Source organism: Amblyomma americanum, chromosome 1 (genome assembly GCF_052857255.1).
Source record: "Amblyomma americanum isolate KBUSLIRL-KWMA chromosome 1, ASM5285725v1, whole genome shotgun sequence".
Taxonomy (NCBI): domain Eukaryota; kingdom Metazoa; phylum Arthropoda; class Arachnida; order Ixodida; family Ixodidae; genus Amblyomma; species Amblyomma americanum.
In genome coordinates, this window is record NC_135497.1 from 501,311,654 (window position 1) to 501,331,184 (window position 19,531).

A 19,531-nucleotide genomic window follows, 5' to 3' on the forward strand; every position below is an offset into this window, starting at 1 on the left:
GTGGTTTCTGTATCAATTTCTGTTTCTCTGCGGCAGTTTCTTTTGAAATTGTCGCTCCATCACCATATTCGGACGTGTAGCGCAGAGGTTTGCACTTATCGCACCTTTTTCTCATTCCGATTCCGATTCTTTATCTCTTTTGCTCTCCACTCGGTGGGCGTGTTCTGATGACATCAAAAGGCCACGTGACTTCTCTCGACCAATCATTCATAAAACTGCCACCTGCCACAATTAACAGGTTGTGATGACGTCACAATTTCACTTGACCACTCCGGACCAATAAAAGAATTTCGTGGCACCTGACATATGCGGTGTTACTCGGTGACTACTCTATCGCTATCTCATTAGAAGGATTGAACTTGAATCAAGGGCAGGACAGCGGAGCAATTAAATAAAAAAAAGTACTGTTAAGAGATAGGAATAGAGCAGAGCGGGGAAGGGAGAAAGCACGTGTTAATCAATGCCGACAGAGAACGTGCATGTCAGTTGAGATAGAAAACACAGACTTGTATGAGCCGCAACAAGTCTGGACCCAATCTTATGGCAAAATTATTGAGCATGAATAACTGGGTGAGCGAGCCGATTTTTGACTACGCGAACAAAGTGAGGCCAGATCGCAAGGCCATGCCAATGTGACGCACACATGTGTTGACTCATGCGCTTGGGAAAACAGCGGCCTGAAACTGCACAGCTTTACTTTCGGTTCGAGATATCGCGGGTGTCTCAATTTTTATTTCCTGCAACTGTGTGCACTGTGGTGCTGCTTTGGCGTAAGCGGACTAGGTACTCCTCTCTCTACGTTCAGTTTCTGGCAAGGCTGAAGAAATCTAAACAATATAGTTATGAGCCGTGTCACTGGCTATAAACGGTGTTTTTTCTTCGCGTGTATGTGTACACGGACTATCTCCTAAAGGACATAGCACCACCCCAGTTAAACTTCCCTGCTCTCCTTCGGATGGGGACGTCTTTTAGCAGTACGAAGAGTACTTCAGGTCTTCGTCCGGCGACACGTTGCCGGTTGGGGCAGCAGTTCCAACTTCTCAAAGCAAAACTTATTTATTAAAGACGGCACTGACATAAAAAGGCAGGTGAGTAAAAGGCAGTTTAAAAAAAGGCTGTTTAAAAAAGGCTGTTAAAAACGGCCGAGCTTGAGACTCGGCGCGCTCGTCCCAAGTCGTCGTTTCCCGCAGGTTTTAAGCCCTTCGATAATTGGGCGGAGCTTGAGTAATCTAGCTCTCGCCCAATTTGGACCAATAGCAAAGCAAATGCATCGTATGTACTAGTGGGCGGAGCCCAGGGCCCGCCCCGGGCATGATCGCTCCTGGTAACAGGTGCGGGGAGGGGGGGGGGGGGGGAGGGGGGGCATTGGCCCCGTGGGCTGTCGCGAGCCCAGTGGAATGCGCAGCTCTCACCCTAAGCGGGCGTCACGCCTCGACGTACATTCCTCGACTCCCCGTGGGCTGTCGCGAGCCCAGTGGAATGCGCAGCTCTCACCCTAAGCGGGCGTCACGCCTCGACGTACATTCCTCGATTCCCCCCCCCCTTCCCCGGGCATGATCGCTCCTGGTAACAGGTGCGGGGGGGGGGGGGGGGGCATCGGCCCCGTGGGCTTCCACTCAACAACCCCGATGTTCGCTCGCGCTGCAGAGCATTATGGTCGTCACGTGATTTCGGTGATACAGAAAGCGGGCGAAGCACGCGTAGCGCCTCTCCCCCTGGCGGTCACTTCCGAACTTCTGTCCGGGCACGTCGCCAGAGGCGCGCATTGAGTGAGCAACGTCTCGACTGGTACGCGTACTTTTCGCACCGCTGGCGCTCTTTCTCTCATTGTGAGCACGTGCCGTCCTGCTCGCAAATGCACAAAAGAGGGGTTGCCGCTCGTTGTGAGTCATGGCTGGAATTCCGCGACTTTCAAAGAGTGGAGAAACTTATTGTTCGGTCGAGGGCTGCCATAAAAAACGAAACAGGAATATTATCCAGAATATTTCTCTAACACAAATGGCCAAGAGCTGTCAGTGGAATGCTAGATATTTCCTAGACGTGTTTTACATTATTGGGGGAAAAATTAATATTGGTAAATTGTAAGGTACTATAATGGAAATATTGAAAGTAATGGTCCATCCGTTCAATATGCAGCAAATTCTTTGAAAGGTTTTCATTCACTCACATCGATCAGTTGACGATACCAAAAAAGTAAATAGAAAAAAATACAAGCCTGTAGATGAGAAATTATTGTAGTCAAATCTTCCAGTTCGCGAAAAACTGCGTTCATACACTCATTCCTGTTAGGAATGCTTTTGTTGGAAATGTTGAGACGAGCTAACGAAACTCCTTTTCATCTTTTTTTTTGTCAGTAAAGCCCTCCGCCAGTCAGGTAATACAAAAAATTAATTTGGAGACTGACATCAATAGTTGCGTTATGCAGACGCGTGTGAGACAAGATCAATAATCGCCTCATTGTTCCGACGTGTGACATGTAAAAAATTTCTAAGAATAAAAGTAGTCGAAATGATTCTTGCACACGAGTGAGTATTTGCATGTGTGCGATGGTGCTGCACATACATTGTTTTTGGGATGCGCGTGCGCTGTGATAGGCATTAAAATAAATATATCAACCATTTATCTCAATCATAGTGATTAACCAAACTAGAACAGCTGGTAGGCGCATTTCGCGCGCGTTTTTCTTTTCCTCTTCCGCATCGCGCATCGCCTTATGGGCACTTCATTTTATGTTCAAGTAAAAATTATCTTCATTATTATGCAGCGAAGAACGTAGCGAAATTCCAAATATTTGGCCAGCAGAGTTGCATGCACCGAACTGCTCAGCCACCCAGCAAAATTAAGTATTTTGTGCCAGTCCCGATTCACAAAATAGCACGTCCAGTTGGCTTGTGTTGAACGGGAAAGTAAGAGCCGGCCTACCTGCAGAAACAAAAGGCAACGTAAACAAAACGGCACAAACAAGCAAGTTGCGCGCGCATGCCGACAGCATCCAACGAATATTACTATTGGCCTAACAAATTTTTCTGCACCAAATAATTAAATTCTCTGACATTTGCCCTTTAGGTGTAAGACGAATATCGTGGATATTTTGCGTGTGCGGCCGGCAACGAGTGACCGGACGCTTACCCTGTGGCAAAGGGTAGGGATGTGGGGTACGGTAGGCACGAGTCACGCACGATCGCTCATCCATCCATAACATATGTCTAGGGACATAAGCGGGTGTAGTAATCCGGCGTGAAGTATGTAGGAGTAGCCGGGTACAGTAAGTGGTCAACGGGTGCGGGTGTCGGGATTAAGGGTGTTTAGTTGGACCGGGGTTTTATGGTGCATAAGAGGATTTTGCGCCTCAGGTTTAGTATGGCGGCTATGCAAGTTGTGTGTAGAGCACATGGGTGCAAGGGAGTGCGTGCATCACAGGACAACACGCAAACAGCTATCGCTGAGTAAATGAAAAGAAACCAATGCAAGTAAAAGAATTTGCAATGAGCTTTGCAATAAAACGTAACTATAAGGAGGTCAAAACGAAAGTAAGAAATGCTTATTGAGAAAGCGTACTCAAACAACGGGAGAGTTGAGGCTCCGATACTGAAGTGCTGGGTTCAAAGAGGGGAGAGCCTCGAGGTGACGAAGACACGGCAGCTATCTGGAAAAGAAAAATGAATAATACATGTAGAACAGTAAAGCAAGGCGGTTGCAAACGACACATTTTATACGACGCAGAACTCGTAAATACCGCTCATACATACAATGCAAACAAAACAGAGGGAGAGTCCTATCAATAGCTAACTGACTTGGCCTAACAGACAACCAAGGTTTGCGAGCAGTTTGCTTACTTGGACTCTCAGGGCATCGATGTGCCGCCTCCCGCAGTCGATGGCCGCGAACAGGGACAGGTGAAGGCGGCAGCTCTTTGCACCACGTCGGCAGTAGCTCGGAGCTGGCACACAGGAGTCGTCGCAGCGGCGATGACGATCCGGGTCAGCAGGCCATCGCGTCGATGTCCAAGAGGCGCCGACTAGGCACTCGCGTTGGATTGACTGGAAGCAGCAGCGTAGAGACCGTCGGTGTCCACACCCGGCTGGTAGGCCCCGGGAAGGAGGTGAAGCCCATGTGCCGCCGTGATGCACAACCGGTGATTAGAATGTTATTCTGCACATGTCTTCAAGGAGGTCATTCATGGGCCACATTGTTGAGGCATGCCAGATTTCTTTTTTTTTTAGAACCCATGCTTCGCCTTTCTCTTCTGAGCACGTTCCACAAGTTTTCATGTTTTCCCTTTATTTCAACCAAACGTCCGTACTGACTCAAGACACAGTGAAGCACACAGAGCATCTCTATATACCCAAATAGAAAAACGGAAAGCCTCAGATACAAAGAGGCAAGTCAAAAACAAAGCAAACGAAGGCAGGGAAAAAAACCGAAGTACACAAAAAGAATCGAAATTATTGTAAAGAAGAAAGCAGCCTTGCACACCGCAAAAGAGCCGGACTGACGTCCACCTTGCCTGGTGAAGGGGCCCCCTTGAAAGTATGCAAAAGGTGTTAATTAGCATATACAGGTGATCGGGAATGACTGCACCGATGAGAAGGTGTGCTTTTGAACTGCGCAGGCACGAATAATACAGTTTGTAGTAATTGGGAATGAGCGATTTTGATCAAATTGTTGTGTGGTTTGTAAAGTAACGCCAAACAACTGGACATTCGACCAGATTGGTGCAATCAACAATGAAAGGCGAAACTTATGAAGTGAATGGAAACGCCTATAGCTCGTATTGATGTTGCCGAGACGTTTGCTTGAAGGAAAGTATTTGCGGATATCAAGAGTATTACCAACACAAAAGGAATGCTTGCTGTGTGATATCCGACTGACTCCAGTGTAGGTGCAATACATGCACGACTTGTGCGAATGTGGTGAAGTGGAGATAAACCCTGTAGTGTGTGGCCATACACAAGGACACCATATGCTGCTGAATTTGATGAAATAAGCCTAACATGGGTGACTGGTAGCAATACGAATAAGTAGGACGGAGACAAGCCCGAAAATAACAATTTATATTGAACGAGCGGCGAACAGACCAAGCACTAACTGTAGTAGATTCATAGCAGACTTGAGTAGATACAGCTCTTCTGTGGAAAGGAGGCATACGTGAGGCAGGAATTGAACATCCTGCGTGTTGCATGGATACCGAACAGGGCCAGACATCAGAGCTCGTACTTTCCGACGCGGCTCAGAGAACTTAAGTTGGCGTATCTGCAACGACAAGTGGAAAACATGGATGTCGGGCGTATGCTACACAGGCTTCCTACGGACACGCTGCACACTTTCCGTACTGTCGGGAGCAAAAGTGTGGCATGCCACGCCGGCTTCGATTCATTTGCACTTACCACCCTACTCCTGGTATCAAGAGAGCTAAAAAGACGGGCGGGGCAGGAAGGGACTGCCTTGCGTCGTGCATAGGCGCCGGACCGGGGCCACAGATCCGAGCTCGGACTTCCAGAGTCGGCTCCGTGCTCTCCTCATCCAAGGAAGACTCTGAGCCACGATATCTGGAAAGATAAAAGAAACCTTCGCCAAATGAAGCCATAGAAGGAAACGCCTGAACAACGTGAACAGACGGGATGGAAGAGAACACGCTCTGTGTTCTCTTCCATCCGGTCTGTGAGCGCTGTTCGGACGTTTCCATCAACATGCACCAACCAGACCGATCAAGCCTCTTCTTGCAACCATGGATGCCGTGAGTGTTTCAAAGTCGTCCGAGGGTCGCACTGTACACTGGCTGCACTGCCGGGAACGAAAGTGGCTTATTCCACGCGAGCTTCGACTGAACTACATCTTAGACCTTCAGCGGCGCCATGGTATTGGGCAGCCTTAGGGGGTACTGCTTTCATCTGCAGCCATGCCAGTTTTCACATTTCGATAAGTCGCAGTCTCGCTTACCGAAAACGCAGAAAACGACGCTGCGATGCAGTGCAGTCAAAGCAGCCGACAGTACAGCGTTTGTGGCGGGAGGCAGCAGAAACGCGAGCCAAGAAGGGAGTATCTTGCGCGGTACATGGATGCCGGACCGAGACCAGAGTTCTGAGCTCGCAGTTGCTGAGGCGGCTCCGTGGTGTCCTTGTGGGAGACCCTAAGCCGGCATGTCTGCAAAGAACAAAAAGGTAACCTTTGCGAAATGCAACCATAGATGGAAACGACCGAGCAGAGCGAACAGACGAGACGCAAGAGAATAACAGACATATTCTGTGTTCTCTTCCATTCCGCCTGCTAGCACTGTGCAACCATTTCCATCACCATGCACCAACCAGAGCGATCAAGCCCTCTTCATGTAGCCATGGATGTCGTCAGCATTCCGAAGTCATCAAAGGGTCACACTGTACACTAGCTGCACTGTCGGGAACGAACGTGGCTTATTCCACGAGAGCTTCAACTGAACTACATCCTGGACCGTCTTCAGCGGCGCCATGGTATTAAGCAGCCTTGGGGGGCACTGCTTTCATCTGCAGCCATGCCAGTTTCGTTTCGATAAGTCGTGGTCCTGCTTACCGAAAACGCGGGAAAGGACGCTGCGATGCAGTGCAGTCAAAGCAGCCGACAGTACAACGTTTGTGACAGGAGGCAGAGGGTGCACGAAAGGAACCTTGCACGACCCGCAACTGCCATATCAGTCCAGATGACATTGCGGGCCGAATGCACCAGTGCCGTTGGATTAAGTGCGGGAATGCTGGAATGAGCACATCTGCAAAGAAAAAAAGAACAAGGAATGACATACACGCAAGCATATCGCACTTCCTTGTACTCACCGTGGCGGGCTAAGTGAGCGCGACTGAAGCCGTTGCGCCGCGGGGCTGAAACAATTAAGAAAACCGAACAGACCTTGGCTGCAGCGGAAACACGATGTGCCGCAGACCGTAGGCAGCGTCCGTTCTTCGGAGTTGCTCGACGAGGCTGGCGAGAATTTCCGAGCACCGTGTACGGCCACAAGCCACATGTCTCAAAAGAATATGCGCGCCCGGGAGTTCGGCTGCACGACATAGTGGCTTGGTCGCAACGGCGTTCGGAACGAGCTTTTGTTTCGTGACACAAACGATAGCGAGCTCGCATATATAAACCCCGTTGAGGCAGCGAGCAAAGCTCTCCATACCGGGTGTGTTCACCCAAGACCGCACGCAATTCCCAAAAATAGGCTTTATGAGGTACAAGGGCGACCCTTTCGGCATAGTGCGTAGTGCACCAGCGGCGTAGTGCATCATAATACAGCCAAAGCGGGATAACTAGAGTGCCGGTTAAGCAGCACTGAATAGTCAACCTTCTAACTATCACTGTTAAATCCCCCAATATCTTAGAGACGTGCAGCCCACCGTAAGCAACATCCAGAACACTCCAGAATTTCGAAAACGCAGCCACCCTCGGCGCTGTGGCCTAACAAATTTTGGCTATTTCCACGAGTTACGTGCAGAGGTTGCTAAGCCCGTAGGCCTCTCGCGCACGTACTTTTGTGTGATGTAGCCAATATTAGTTGGGCCACAGGGCCGAGGGCAACCATGCCCCCAAAATTCCAAAAACTGAATTGGATAAAACTTGCGGTAGGCTACACGTCCCTCAACTATCAAGGAACCCAAAAGAAAAAGGCGGTTATTAAACTATTCAGTATTACTTAACCAGCGTGCTAGTTACCACGCCTTAGCTGTACTCCGACGCACCACGCCGCCGGCAAAGGTATGCCGGAAAAGGCGCTCTTCTAACTCAAACTGCCCACTTTCAAAAACTGCGCAAAGTCTTAGGTGAAACACCCTGCATACGAAGTTTCGTCGCTGGCTCAATACCTAAAGCTGACCTGACTAGTGTGAGCTAAACCTAGAGCTGAATGCGCGCCGCGAATCCTAGCTCGCCTCGCTTGCGTCACGAACCAGAAACCCGATGGCGACAGCCCATGAAACCTCTCCTCTACATGCTGCGTGTTGTTTGCTGGTTATTATTCAATGCTCGCGGGAACAGTGCGAGTGAAGCTTAAATTTTGACTAAAAGATTTCACGGAAACATGTCGCCCTCGCCGCGAGGCCTTGCCTCGCACTCACCTTCGATGCCGACGGCCTGGCTCGGAGAGGCGTATTCCTCGGCAGTCGTCGGTAGTCCGTGAGTGCAACGGCATCCATGCGTCTCCGGTAGACGGTCAAAATCACAGCAACCCATTGGAAACGCGCACAGAGGCAGGTCCAGCACCACTTCCGCTTTTACGGCGAAAATAAGCTCTCGCTCCTAGCAAACACGAAGAATGACCGGCGGTCTTCGTCGGTGGCATTTTTAACCGCGAATCAGCCACTTGCGCATGCCCACTACTGTCGACTGCAGGCCTTTTCAATGGCGGTCGGCGCTGACTCACTTATCAGCGATAGAACTGTGGCGCCACTTCCATGGGCAGACGGCGCGTCGTCGCTTTTCTTGCGGCCAGACTTTTTTGTTTGTTTGTTTTCCTTCTGCCCCAGGCGCGGCTCGATGAAGGGATACCAAGACTGCTTCAGAGGCGCAAGTTTCGGCATGCATGCGCACTGTAGAGATTGGGCGACGTTTATCGTGTTTTTTTTATCCTGCGCTTAAAACAAAACGTACTAAAAGGATATGAACCATTTTCGCGTCCCTTCGTGTTAATTGAAAGAATCTAATAGGTTTCAACTTCCGTAGAGTGAGCGAAGTGCCTACAAAGCCATAGAGACAGTTGTGCGTAATACATCCCAGTGCACGTTAAAGAACCCCAGGGGGTCGGAATTTCCAGAGCCCTTCACTACGGCGTTCCTCATAGCATTGGATGCTTTGGGACGTTAAACCACCATAAACCATCTATACACTCAATTTTCCTGATTTCTTCTGCAGCGGCTTTAGACTGGTCGTGCTGTTAGCTCTTGCACAAATGAGAACGTGAAGAGACAAGACTGGCGACAGCTACTAACTGATTATAGTTGATAGTTACTGAGTTGCAGTTCATAGTTGGCGCCAGCCTGTCTCTGTGTGAAGAAATGGCGAGATGGTTTGGTTTAGGTTTATATTGGTCTAACCTCCCAGAGCGACTCGGGCTATGAGACGCCGTAGTGAAGGGCTCCGGAAATTTCGACCACTTGGGGTTCTTTAACGTGCACTGACATCGCACAGTAAACGGGCCTCTAGAATTTCGCTTCCATCGAAATTCGACCGCTGCGGTCGGGATCGAAACCCACGCCTTTCGGGTCAGCAGCCGAGCGCCAAAGACTGCAGAGACTGCATTGTAGAAATGCGGAAGCATTAGCGTTTGCCGCTATGTTGGTGGCTCAGCCTTTCAACACCTACTTTCCCTCTCCGTTAACATCCGATCGCCACTCTTCGATCTCCGATGCTATCACTAGACGATGTGTACTTTTTGTTGCTGTACTCTGATTGGCTGTAGGCATGACGTCATCAGACGTATGGATGACGTCACAATATTTTGGCGTCACATGGCCTCACTGATTAGTTCCATTGGCTAATCCCATTAAGTCCGTAGTATATACGCCAGGTGTCGCAGCTAAATGACACCAAGCTTTAAATAAAAGACGAGTGTTCTAGCCCAGTGAAACCACCAGTGAAACCAACTGAGGGTTTTGAGTGTCGCATGGCCTAGTCAGAAGTATCCTTTTTTCGATCTTTAAAGTCAATTAGATGGGTCTAGATAGCCGATTTTATAGTTATTGAGGAAAGAAGTGTCAATGGAAAAGTTGCAGATCATCTCGAAAAACAGCTAGCAGCGTTGTTTCCACCAAGGTACGATTGACGTAGCTTCATTTACTGGCTTTAAAAGGAAGCCATCGCGTAAACAGCTGTTGGCTCACATCTCCGCCCCAATGTGCACACAAAGGCTCATCGGGGGGCTCTCTTCAGAAGAAAAAAGGATTTCGTTCTCTAACACATATCTTGCGAGGTTCAAGTTCCATCGTTGTCGCGTGGTGTTGTCTATTGTGCGAGTTATGGTTTAAGGCAGGTAAAAAACTACTTTACGTAAACGGTAACTTTGCACGAACGTTTGCGTCAGCTGATTTTAAGTCAAAAGTTGAAAAGTTAGCTAATTAGACATAATTATTATCTATCAATAACGAAAAATGTACTGCTATGTCACGCGACTGTAAACAAACCACACTGGATTTCACGCCGCTGGAACATTCCGTGGTTGGTTACATTCAGCTTGGTTAGATTCAGCTAGGACACTTGGTGTTTATATATATATATATATATATATATATATATATATATATATATATATATATATATATATATATATATATATATATATATATATATATATATACACCTGGGATGGTTCCTTACAATCGGTTGGGCAGCCTGCCACAAAGCAGGCTTCAGACAAACGTACGAACACACTATGTCTTAATGCCCGGAATGGCCACTATTCATGCTCCCGCACTGAAACCGGAGGCCTGAACACAATGGACTAAGTAGCTCTCCCCCCCTTTCTTAACGACATTGTGCCCTTTTTTGCAATGCGCAGGTTCCCCGTGTTATTGTGCGCATGCTCACCAGTCTGGCGATGCTGCTCACCTCGGCGGTGATCGTGGTCGGCATTCACATGTACGCGCGCACAGCAGATATGACAGAAGACACACTCTCGGTTGGTGGGAACCAAGTCAACAAGTTGCGCAAGCCTGACCCGCGCATCTTCGACCTGACGCTGGGCCCGCCACCTACGGATGCACCTGCGCCTCACCAGGTGACTCGGGTGCACTATTAAAAAGTCTTGGACAGGTATTCATTTATTCATAACGCCGTGGTCGTGGAGATAGTGTGCTGCATGATGGCTTGCGGCAAACAGAACTTAAATGATTTTAGTCACCCTTGTTAGGGAGTGAGCTTGCAGCATGCCGTATAGGTCACGCTTGACTTAACTTTGTTCTCTTTGGGTTTTTAGGCGAATACTCACCTACTGGCGAATGCTCACCCACTGGGTTTGTAGGTAACTTGGGCTGATCGAGAGCACTATTTTTTTTAACTCCTCTGATTTATGGCGCTCTCTAGATATATTTCTATTTAAGAGGAAGATTAATCTTTTTACACTTGTAGTATAGGCGAGATGATTTAATCGGTGTTGGTTGTCGGCCTTACGAGCACTGCAGTCATGAAGCCTTGAATACAGCAATCTACTCATAGCAGGAGCAACTGCGACTACATTAGGTATCAATAGACTTTTCCTAAAAACGTATGGCTAATATTAAAGTTATTTATTTCTAGGGCTCCTTGAAGATGAAAGATGCACCCAGTTCACCCGAGACGCATACCACCACCCAACCGCCAACGGAAACGCGTTCACCAACAACTGAGAGCAGCGGAGGCCATACGACCCGCACTACCAGCAAGACCAGTCTTGGGAACATGACCACTGAGAAGCCGACGCCGACACGGGTGCCCGAGCAAACCACAGCGCCTGATCGGTCCCCAGGCGCGAACGAAACGGCTTCAGACAAGCAAGGCATGAAGGATCCACCCGTCCCTACTACTAACGTCAGTGATTCCCCCGTGCGTATTGCAACTAAACGAAGATAAGCGCACGCGAGTGGTGCTGACTGGTAGGATACACCCGATGGTCAAGTAGTAGTAGGGGTTGATTAAAATAATAATAAAAATAAAGGAAAAGGTTTTCGCTAACCCCGCCATCTGCCACCGATACTGAAGCACCTAAGCTTGGACAGCGGAAATAAAGGATAGCTGGCAGAATGGACAAATGAAATGAGAGAGGTGAGGGGACAGGCAGAGAAAATAGGGTGGAGAGGTAGTATACACAAAAACTATTTACGCAATAATAAATATGTACAGGTTGCGCGCGTGATTAGTTCATGATGAAGCATCGAAGGTCAGTAGATTACCACCTTCAAAAACTAACGCACAACTATGTTTATCATGGCTTTCATTTCCTGTTTTGAACACGTAAATCGATTGCCCGCCCTCAAGAATTATGAGTCCTTAGTTCCGTCACGTACAGCTACCCTCTGCGGAGAATGATTAGGAAACGTCCAGACGGTTGTGGGTCGCGCAGATTTCATTTTCCGTACATTTTAATATTGTGTGTAATGCAAGCCATTATTAGCTTTAGTTCTACTACACCAAACACAGGAAACACAGGAAAGGCCACATATTGTTGCCCAAGCTCAGCAAAAATGAGCTTCCTTGATTTAGCTTTCACATCACCGTCTCTTTTTACCGATTTTAAATGGGATGTTTTAAATGATCCTCTGGGAAGTGATCACCTACCCACTGTCATCAGGCTCTCGTCTTCCACTCCAGTCATCCCCACAAGACCACGGCGCTGGAAATTTCACCTCGCCGACTGGTCACTTTTTACAGAAAGTGCCACTCTAGACAAAGAATTTTCTGAAGACCTCAGCATAGATGAAATTAATGAAAGATTTACTACATGCATAATATCTGCTGCAACACTCGCTATACCACAAACAACAGGACTCGTACAGAAGAAACACAAAGTATGGTGGACAGAAGAATGTACATTTGCAAAAAAACAGCAAAATAAAGCATGGGGCACCTTGCGCCGGTACCCCACTGCAGAGAACTTGCTCATTTTTAAGAGGGCCAAGGCGAGAGCGCGGTACGTGCGCAGGAATGCTGAGAAAACCTCCTGGCAGCAATATGTGTCCTCTATAAATAGTTCAATACCATCAAAGAAAATGTGGGACAAAGTTCGTAAATTCACTGGTGACCATACTTCCTTCACACTTCCGCTTTTGACAACACCCGGTACTCAAACAACATTAGAAGAACAGGCCAACATATTGGGTGAGCATTTTTCCACAGTTTCAAGCTCATCCAACTATACACAAACATTTCAAAAGCACAAAACAATAGTAGAAAAACAAAAACTTCCCTTTAGAACATGCATACACGAAGACTACAATCAGGTTATTACAATGCAGGAAATAAACACAGTACTAACATCCGGTAAAATGACAGCACCAGGCCCAGACAATATACATTATGCCATGCTTGCTCACCTCTCTGAGACTGCCATAGAGGCTCTCCTAAAATTTTTCAATAAAATATGGATGAGTGGAGAAATCCCCCAAGCATGGAAAGAAGCAATCATAGTACCCTTCCTAAAACCTGGCAAGCCACCAACTACTCCCACCAGTTACAGGCCAATAGCACTCACTAGCTGTATAGCAAAATCATTCGAAAGCATTCTAAACATCAGACTAACCTTCATACTTCAGTCCCGGCAACTTTTAGATATACACCAGTGCGGTTTTAAAAAGACATGTTCCACAACCGATCACATCGTTCGCTTTGAGAACACAGTTCGGGAAGCGTTCATCCACAACCAGCACTGTATCGGGGTCTTCTTCGACATGGAGAAGGCTTACGATACCACGTGGAGGTTCGGTATCCTCCGTGACCTAGCGGACCTAGGTATCCGCGGCAGGATGCTGAGCTGTTTGAATGACTTCCTAACCAACCGCACGTTCCGAGTCCGCCTAGGTGCAACCTTCTCCAACACTTTTACACAAGAAACTGGCGTACCCCAGGGGTGCATCCTCAGCACGACCTTATTCATCATCAAAATGAACTCAATAGGAAAAGTAATCCCAAAATCCATAATGTACTCTGTTTACGTAGACGACCTCCAAATAGCATGCACATCATCCAGCATACCCACCTGTGAGCGACAGATACAAATAACAATAAATAAACTGGCTACCTGGGCAGATAGAAACGGATTTAGATTTTCCCCTCAGAAAACAGTAGCAGTTCTGTTCTCTTTGAGACGAGGCCTACAGGCCAACCCCACAATATATCTAAACCAAACCCAATTACCTGTCAAACAAGAGCATAAATTTCTAGGGATAACTTTCGATAAAAAGCTCACTTTCTTGCCACATATAAACACCTTAAAGAAAAAAGCTTCCCAAGCCCTCAATGTGCTAAAACTACTGTCAAGAAAACGCTGGGGATCTGATAGGGCATGCCTATTACATATATATCGTTCTCTGGTTCGCTCTAAGTTAGACTATGGGTGCATAGTATATGGCTCAGCAAGACCGTCCTACATAAAACGACTAGATCCTATCCACAATCTTGGTTTAAGGTTGTCTTCTGGTGCTTACAGAACTTCACCAATAGCAAGTCTGTATGTGGAAACGAATGAACCTTCCTTAGAAGATCGAAGAACTGCACTAACTTGTACATACATCCTCAAAATCCTTTCTCACCCCAAACATCTCTGTTACTCAATCGTCACGAAATGCCCATCCAGAATACTCTTCAACAACAAGCCTCACGCAATTAAGCCGTTGCTCTTGCGCTTCGAAGAAAAATGCCAAGCACTAAACATATTAAATGAAATTAAAAATATTGCCCCAAGATGCGAAGCGCTACCACCGTGGTACACTCTTCCCACAGTGTATGACGTCACACTAACACGCCTCAGGAAAACTTGTACACCACACGACCAGATAATACAAGAATATCTAGCACTACAGGAAAAATACAGAAATTACACTCCATTTTATACTGACGGGTCAAAAACTCATGCTCATGTAGGAAGCGCAGTAATACAAGGAAAAAATGAAAATGCAGTACGACTTCCCTCATGTGCTACAGTTTTCACCGCGGAGTGTTATGCTATTAGTGTTGCGGTGCAGAAAATAACAAATGAAAACATCAAAAACAGCATCATCTATACAGATTCACTGAGCGTCCTTACAGCATTAAACTCTAAAAATGCCACGGAGCCACTGATTGGAAGCATCATACATAATATAGTAAAGGTCACAACACAAAAACATGTTATAAAATTGTGCTGGGTTCCCAGTCACGTTGGCATTCAGGACAATGAGAGAGCCGACATGTGTGCTGCACAAACCAGAACCATGGAAATAAAACATGTGAATTTGCCTCCTAGGGATTACATGAAGTTAGTGCATAGCAGACTAAGAGACAAGTGGCAAGCTTCTTGGGAAAATGAAGGACACAACAAGCTGCATACCATAAAGCCCATTATAAAAGAATGGAAATCATGCCACCATAAAGAGCGTTTTATCGAAGTAATTTTATGTCGTTTACGCATAGGTCACACACACATCACCCATAACTTCTTATTAACAAAAAAAGACAAACCTGTGCGTGAATGTGTGGTGAAGAGCTCACAGTAAATCACATTTTAATTTCTTGTTCGCATCTCGAAGAACTTAGACAAAAAGTTTTTACGGCATTTTACAATGAACACATCCCATTTCATCCCGCATTGCTTTTAGGCGAGCAAACACTCGTCGAATTTTCACTTGTTTGTAAGTTTCTAAAGAAAGCCAGTGTTTTAAATCTATTATAATGTAACCTCTGTACACTTGACATAGCATCATCTAACCTTGTGTTTGGCGCATGATAGCCATAGTTGCTTATGCGCCATAAAACCCCATACAACAACAACACCAAACCAAGTATTTTCTAAACACCCGTGGCCACAAATATAATGAATATGTCTAGTTAGATGGTGAAAAAAATCCCAACGACCCATCTCGATGTTTTATTAAATGCTGTTTCTCGTCCCCTCCTGGAAGAGTTAATTGATTTTTTGTATCTTAGCAACTGACTGGCGCCTAGTAAAGCATTTAGAAATTAGCTTTACAACCACAAAAAAACAACTATGGCTTGAAGGTTGCATTAAACATGTAAGACTAATTATAAACGACGCGTACTAAAAAGAACCGCTCGAACCATAATGCTTGTTCAAAAAGAAATAATTTCCTTCGTCAACTTTAAACATAAGCACAAAACGTATCACAAAAATCAGAGGTAGCATGCATGTATACAAACTCCATCAACATGGACGGTGAGGTGTGTTACAAACAACTAGAAAGGTTTAATTGCACCGTAATGTAGTGAGAGACCTTTTTGGGGAGTGGAATAAGCGACGGAGTTGGGAAAATTGCGAGTTTTCATCGCACGTGACATTGTAGTTGAGTTAAAACGTGTTTTTGCCCGTTGATACACAAACTGAAACGAATCCCGCCAATTTTATTTTTTGCCTAAGGTAGTCTGAAAACTCCTCCTGAAGATAGAAAATATTTCACAAAAGTAGCTTAAGCCTCATTTTGGGCTGCCAGGAACGTTTACCAGTAACTTTTTTTGTCACACTGCAGAAGGTAGTTTATTCCTTCTATTCTCTTAATTCTTCTGTCCACGTTAGGTCCGCTGTTCGTTAGATTTCGGTAGATTTTTTTCAGTTTTTAATGGACATGTAACGCAGTGTCTAGGAGAGCCTCAAACTGAATTCTTCATTTTATCTTTTTCGGCAGTACTGTCTGCATAGTGACATGTGGCTAGTTTCTTCTGGTCTCAGCAGAGTTTTGACATATATGTGCCAAAGTGTAATACAAAGGTCCTAAAAAACGTCTTTTACTGCATAGGACACGATTAGCATTATTCTGCGGTATAATATTGTTTCATTTTTAGCAATTTTCTCGAGCTCAACTTCTGGCACGGAGCAAGTCAAGTCTTCCTCCGTGGCTTCTAGACTTGCGCGCCGTAAGGCCGTGACAGTGCCATGTGTACCCGTTTGTCTTCCACAGAGGGCGGTATATTTTGCCTAACAAGCCTGATTCAAACCACTGATTTTAACTCGACCTAGAGCAAGTTTCAAAGCAATAACATGCGTATCAAAGACTGTAACGTATCTGAAGTCCACGCTAGGCTGAAATAAAAATCATAACGCATTTTTGCAATCTAAGCCTAAAATATATTGACTTCAGTCTCGAGGCAGACCAGTGTTTCAGTTCGGCTAGTAAAGTTTTTCGGCATTTCCGCACACCACCGGCTTTGAAGAGAATATGTCTTTCGCTCCGCAAGTACCTATCTATGCCTGTTCTTTATCCTCTATATCAATGAACCATCGGCTGTTGAAACAAGTTTGGAAAAGTCCTTCCCCATTTCGGGCTCACAGTGTTCACGCGATATGACCCCAGCCTATTAAAAGTGTTTTTAGACTTAACGCAGTATTAATGGCGGAGCGTATGCAGCGACGAAGAAGGGAGAAATAAGGTTTTTTGCGCTGGAACATTAGGCTGCAGCAGCAATATTCCTCTCATATCCTGACGGTAGTGCGGAGAGATAGGAAGAGGTAATCTGAAAAAAATTGCCAGTTATTGTAGAAAAACATAGTTCTACTTTCATCTCTGAAGAATGTTCACTTACGCTAGTGTTCACTCGTAGAGTTTTCAGCAAAGCAACCGGATTACTAATGCGATCGTAACCGCTGCCGACCGTAATATTACTTTCAACAGCTTTTCCGCTCCGTCACTCCTGGAAAGCTTGCCAAAATTAACAGTTCTCGCCTGTTTACACACATCATATTCTTAACACGGAACATATCCGTGAACATATATCTTTTGGAGCGAGTTCGTTCGGCATGTTCTTAATCATAATCCGCCGGATGGTCAACAAGACTAAGTCAAGAAACACACGGATCGGCTCAAGGTTCATCCATCCGTATGCGTGCTTCTTCACTTTTGGGAAGCACATGACAAAAGTAACACATGAACCTCGCAAAAATATTTGATGTCCACTCGGGCCATGAGCTCCGTAGCCTATATATTTTTGAAGGAAACTGTGCATCTTCCCCAGTCAGCACTAGCGCTGCTTATGTGCTCAGTGCCATCCACTGCCCAGTAACTTACCATGGTAGAGAGCCACGCTAGGAGCGGATAATCAAAGCTTACTTCTCCGCATGCAGAGCAGCAACGACAAGGATGGCACAGTCTGCCCAACCGTCCACAAGTCCTTCTGCAATGTCAACGGAGCGGCGCAGTTCTTCTATGACCCGGACGAAGGATCGTGCCTATCTGCGACAGTGCAGAGGGCTCACGTGTGCAACCGCAGTCCGAACCAATTCGCCTCCATCGAGGACTGCTTGGCGGCCTGTGTCAAGGGCCGGTGGGCTCCTGAGCACCGTTGCGTTCAGAAGCCGCGGTTCGTAGCCTGCACTGCTGAAGACGCTCGCGGTGACTGGTGGTTCCACGACGGCCGCAAGTGTGTCCCATGGTCCTTTGCGGGTGGCAGATGCCTGCTGGCCTCGGCACCCGTCTTTGACACTGCGGCCGTGTGCGGCGCGCATTGCAACGATTCGCGGACACGTCGGGAGCGGGGATGCCTGCTGCCGGTGTCACAGTTGTGCGAACCTTCGCAGCTTCGCCTTCCGTTTTTTGCCGCTCCGTCGGTGACGGATAAAGGCACCGCGTTCCAGTGTCACAGGGTGGAGTGGGAATTTCTGCTTCGACACCGATGTTTATTGGGCTCCAACGCCTTCGTCAACCGGGATGAGTGCCACGAAACCTGTCGCCGTCGAACGCGACAATATTGACTGTTTTGTAGCGCTTCCTTCGGGAGTTGTCAAGATCGACATGAGCTCAGCTCATATATCTCTCTTTGTACAACAAAGCACATTATTCTTCGACACCTTGGATTTGAAGGCTTTTCTTCGCTTCCAATGTGGTAGCGTTTCTAAGAGTGAGTACCATAAATGATGCTTTTGTTTTTACACGTTCACAATGCTACCTTACTTTAGCGCAATTCAGATCTTTTCGGATGTCCAGAACGAATAATCGCAAATTTCATCATTTCGATTCAAAACCCCATGTTTATACATTACTGCAAGGGTAAGCTGACAGTAAAAACGGCAGAAATTCTACATAACTCGATTAGGAGCCACGTTCCTTAATTACTGACAACGAATACTTAAGAGGGGGCGCTTGGTTCTACAGCGTCACCTGCACAACATGTGTTGCCTGGACATACGACTCCGGGTGACGTCGCAGCGCCTAGTTAGAAAACACATCCGGCTTTTCCGCCCATATCTGCCAAGGGTGACAAAGCGTTTGTGTATACCGTCACGGTTTCCATAGGCACGCCAAAGTTATGTGCAGCAGCTGTTGGGTTTTGCTAGTGAATCATTTTATGCTGTGTGAAAAATAACTAAAGTACTAATTCTTGTTCGCTGTGCTGAAAAATTGAGTGCTTACCTCTGAGTCTTGATAAATATTGTTGTGCTTTATTTTTGAATGTTTTGCAATGTGCGCACTGTAGCAGAGCGAAAAGTTGACCATGTTTGTATTGGTATATTTTGATGGAAGGATAGTGCAAACAAGTCACGAGACACTGGAAAGCGCTCGCCGTGTGTGCCTTCAAATGTCCCGTCCTTTGTTTGCACTATTCCTCCATCAAATTGCTCGCTGCATACTAGGCATCATGACAGGCCGTGAAATGCTTGCTATTGAAACATGATCCGCAAGAAGCCTGCTTTAAAATGCAACCGAAGTCTGGTCTTGGGTTCTTCATAATAGTTTAGTTTAGTTTATGGGGGTTTAACGTCCCAAAGCGACTCAGGCTATGGGAGACGCCGTAGTGAAGGGCTCCAGAAATTTCGACCACCTGGGGTTCTTTAACGTGCACTGACGTCGCACAGCACACGGGCCTCTAGAATTTCGCCTCCATCGGAATTCGACCGCCGCGG

At 46.6% G+C, this 19,531-nt stretch overlaps 1 protein-coding gene and 1 long non-coding RNA gene across 2 annotated transcripts; one reads left to right on the plus strand and one right to left on the minus strand.

Moving 5' to 3' along the window:
* Nucleotides 1–2,708: 2,708 nt before the first annotated feature.
* LOC144105758 (uncharacterized) lies at nucleotides 2,709–4,183 on the minus strand. The gene is made up of 3 exons (XR_013308885.1): nucleotides 3,837–4,183; nucleotides 3,559–3,646; nucleotides 2,709–2,922 (listed from the first exon to the last, which is right to left on the minus strand). It is a non-coding gene; the product is annotated as an uncharacterized LOC144105758 (long non-coding RNA).
* Nucleotides 4,184–10,522: 6,339 nt separating this feature from the next.
* LOC144105766 (uncharacterized) lies at nucleotides 10,523–18,832 on the plus strand. Its single transcript, XM_077638874.1, has 3 exons — nucleotides 10,523–10,732; nucleotides 11,251–11,535; nucleotides 17,756–18,832. Exons 1-3 carry the CDS (start codon nucleotides 10,535–10,537, stop codon nucleotides 18,380–18,382), a joined length of 1,110 nt encoding a protein of 369 aa, XP_077495000.1. The 5' UTR covers nucleotides 10,523–10,534; the 3' UTR covers nucleotides 18,383–18,832.
* The last annotated feature ends 699 nt before the right edge of the window (nucleotides 18,833–19,531 follow it).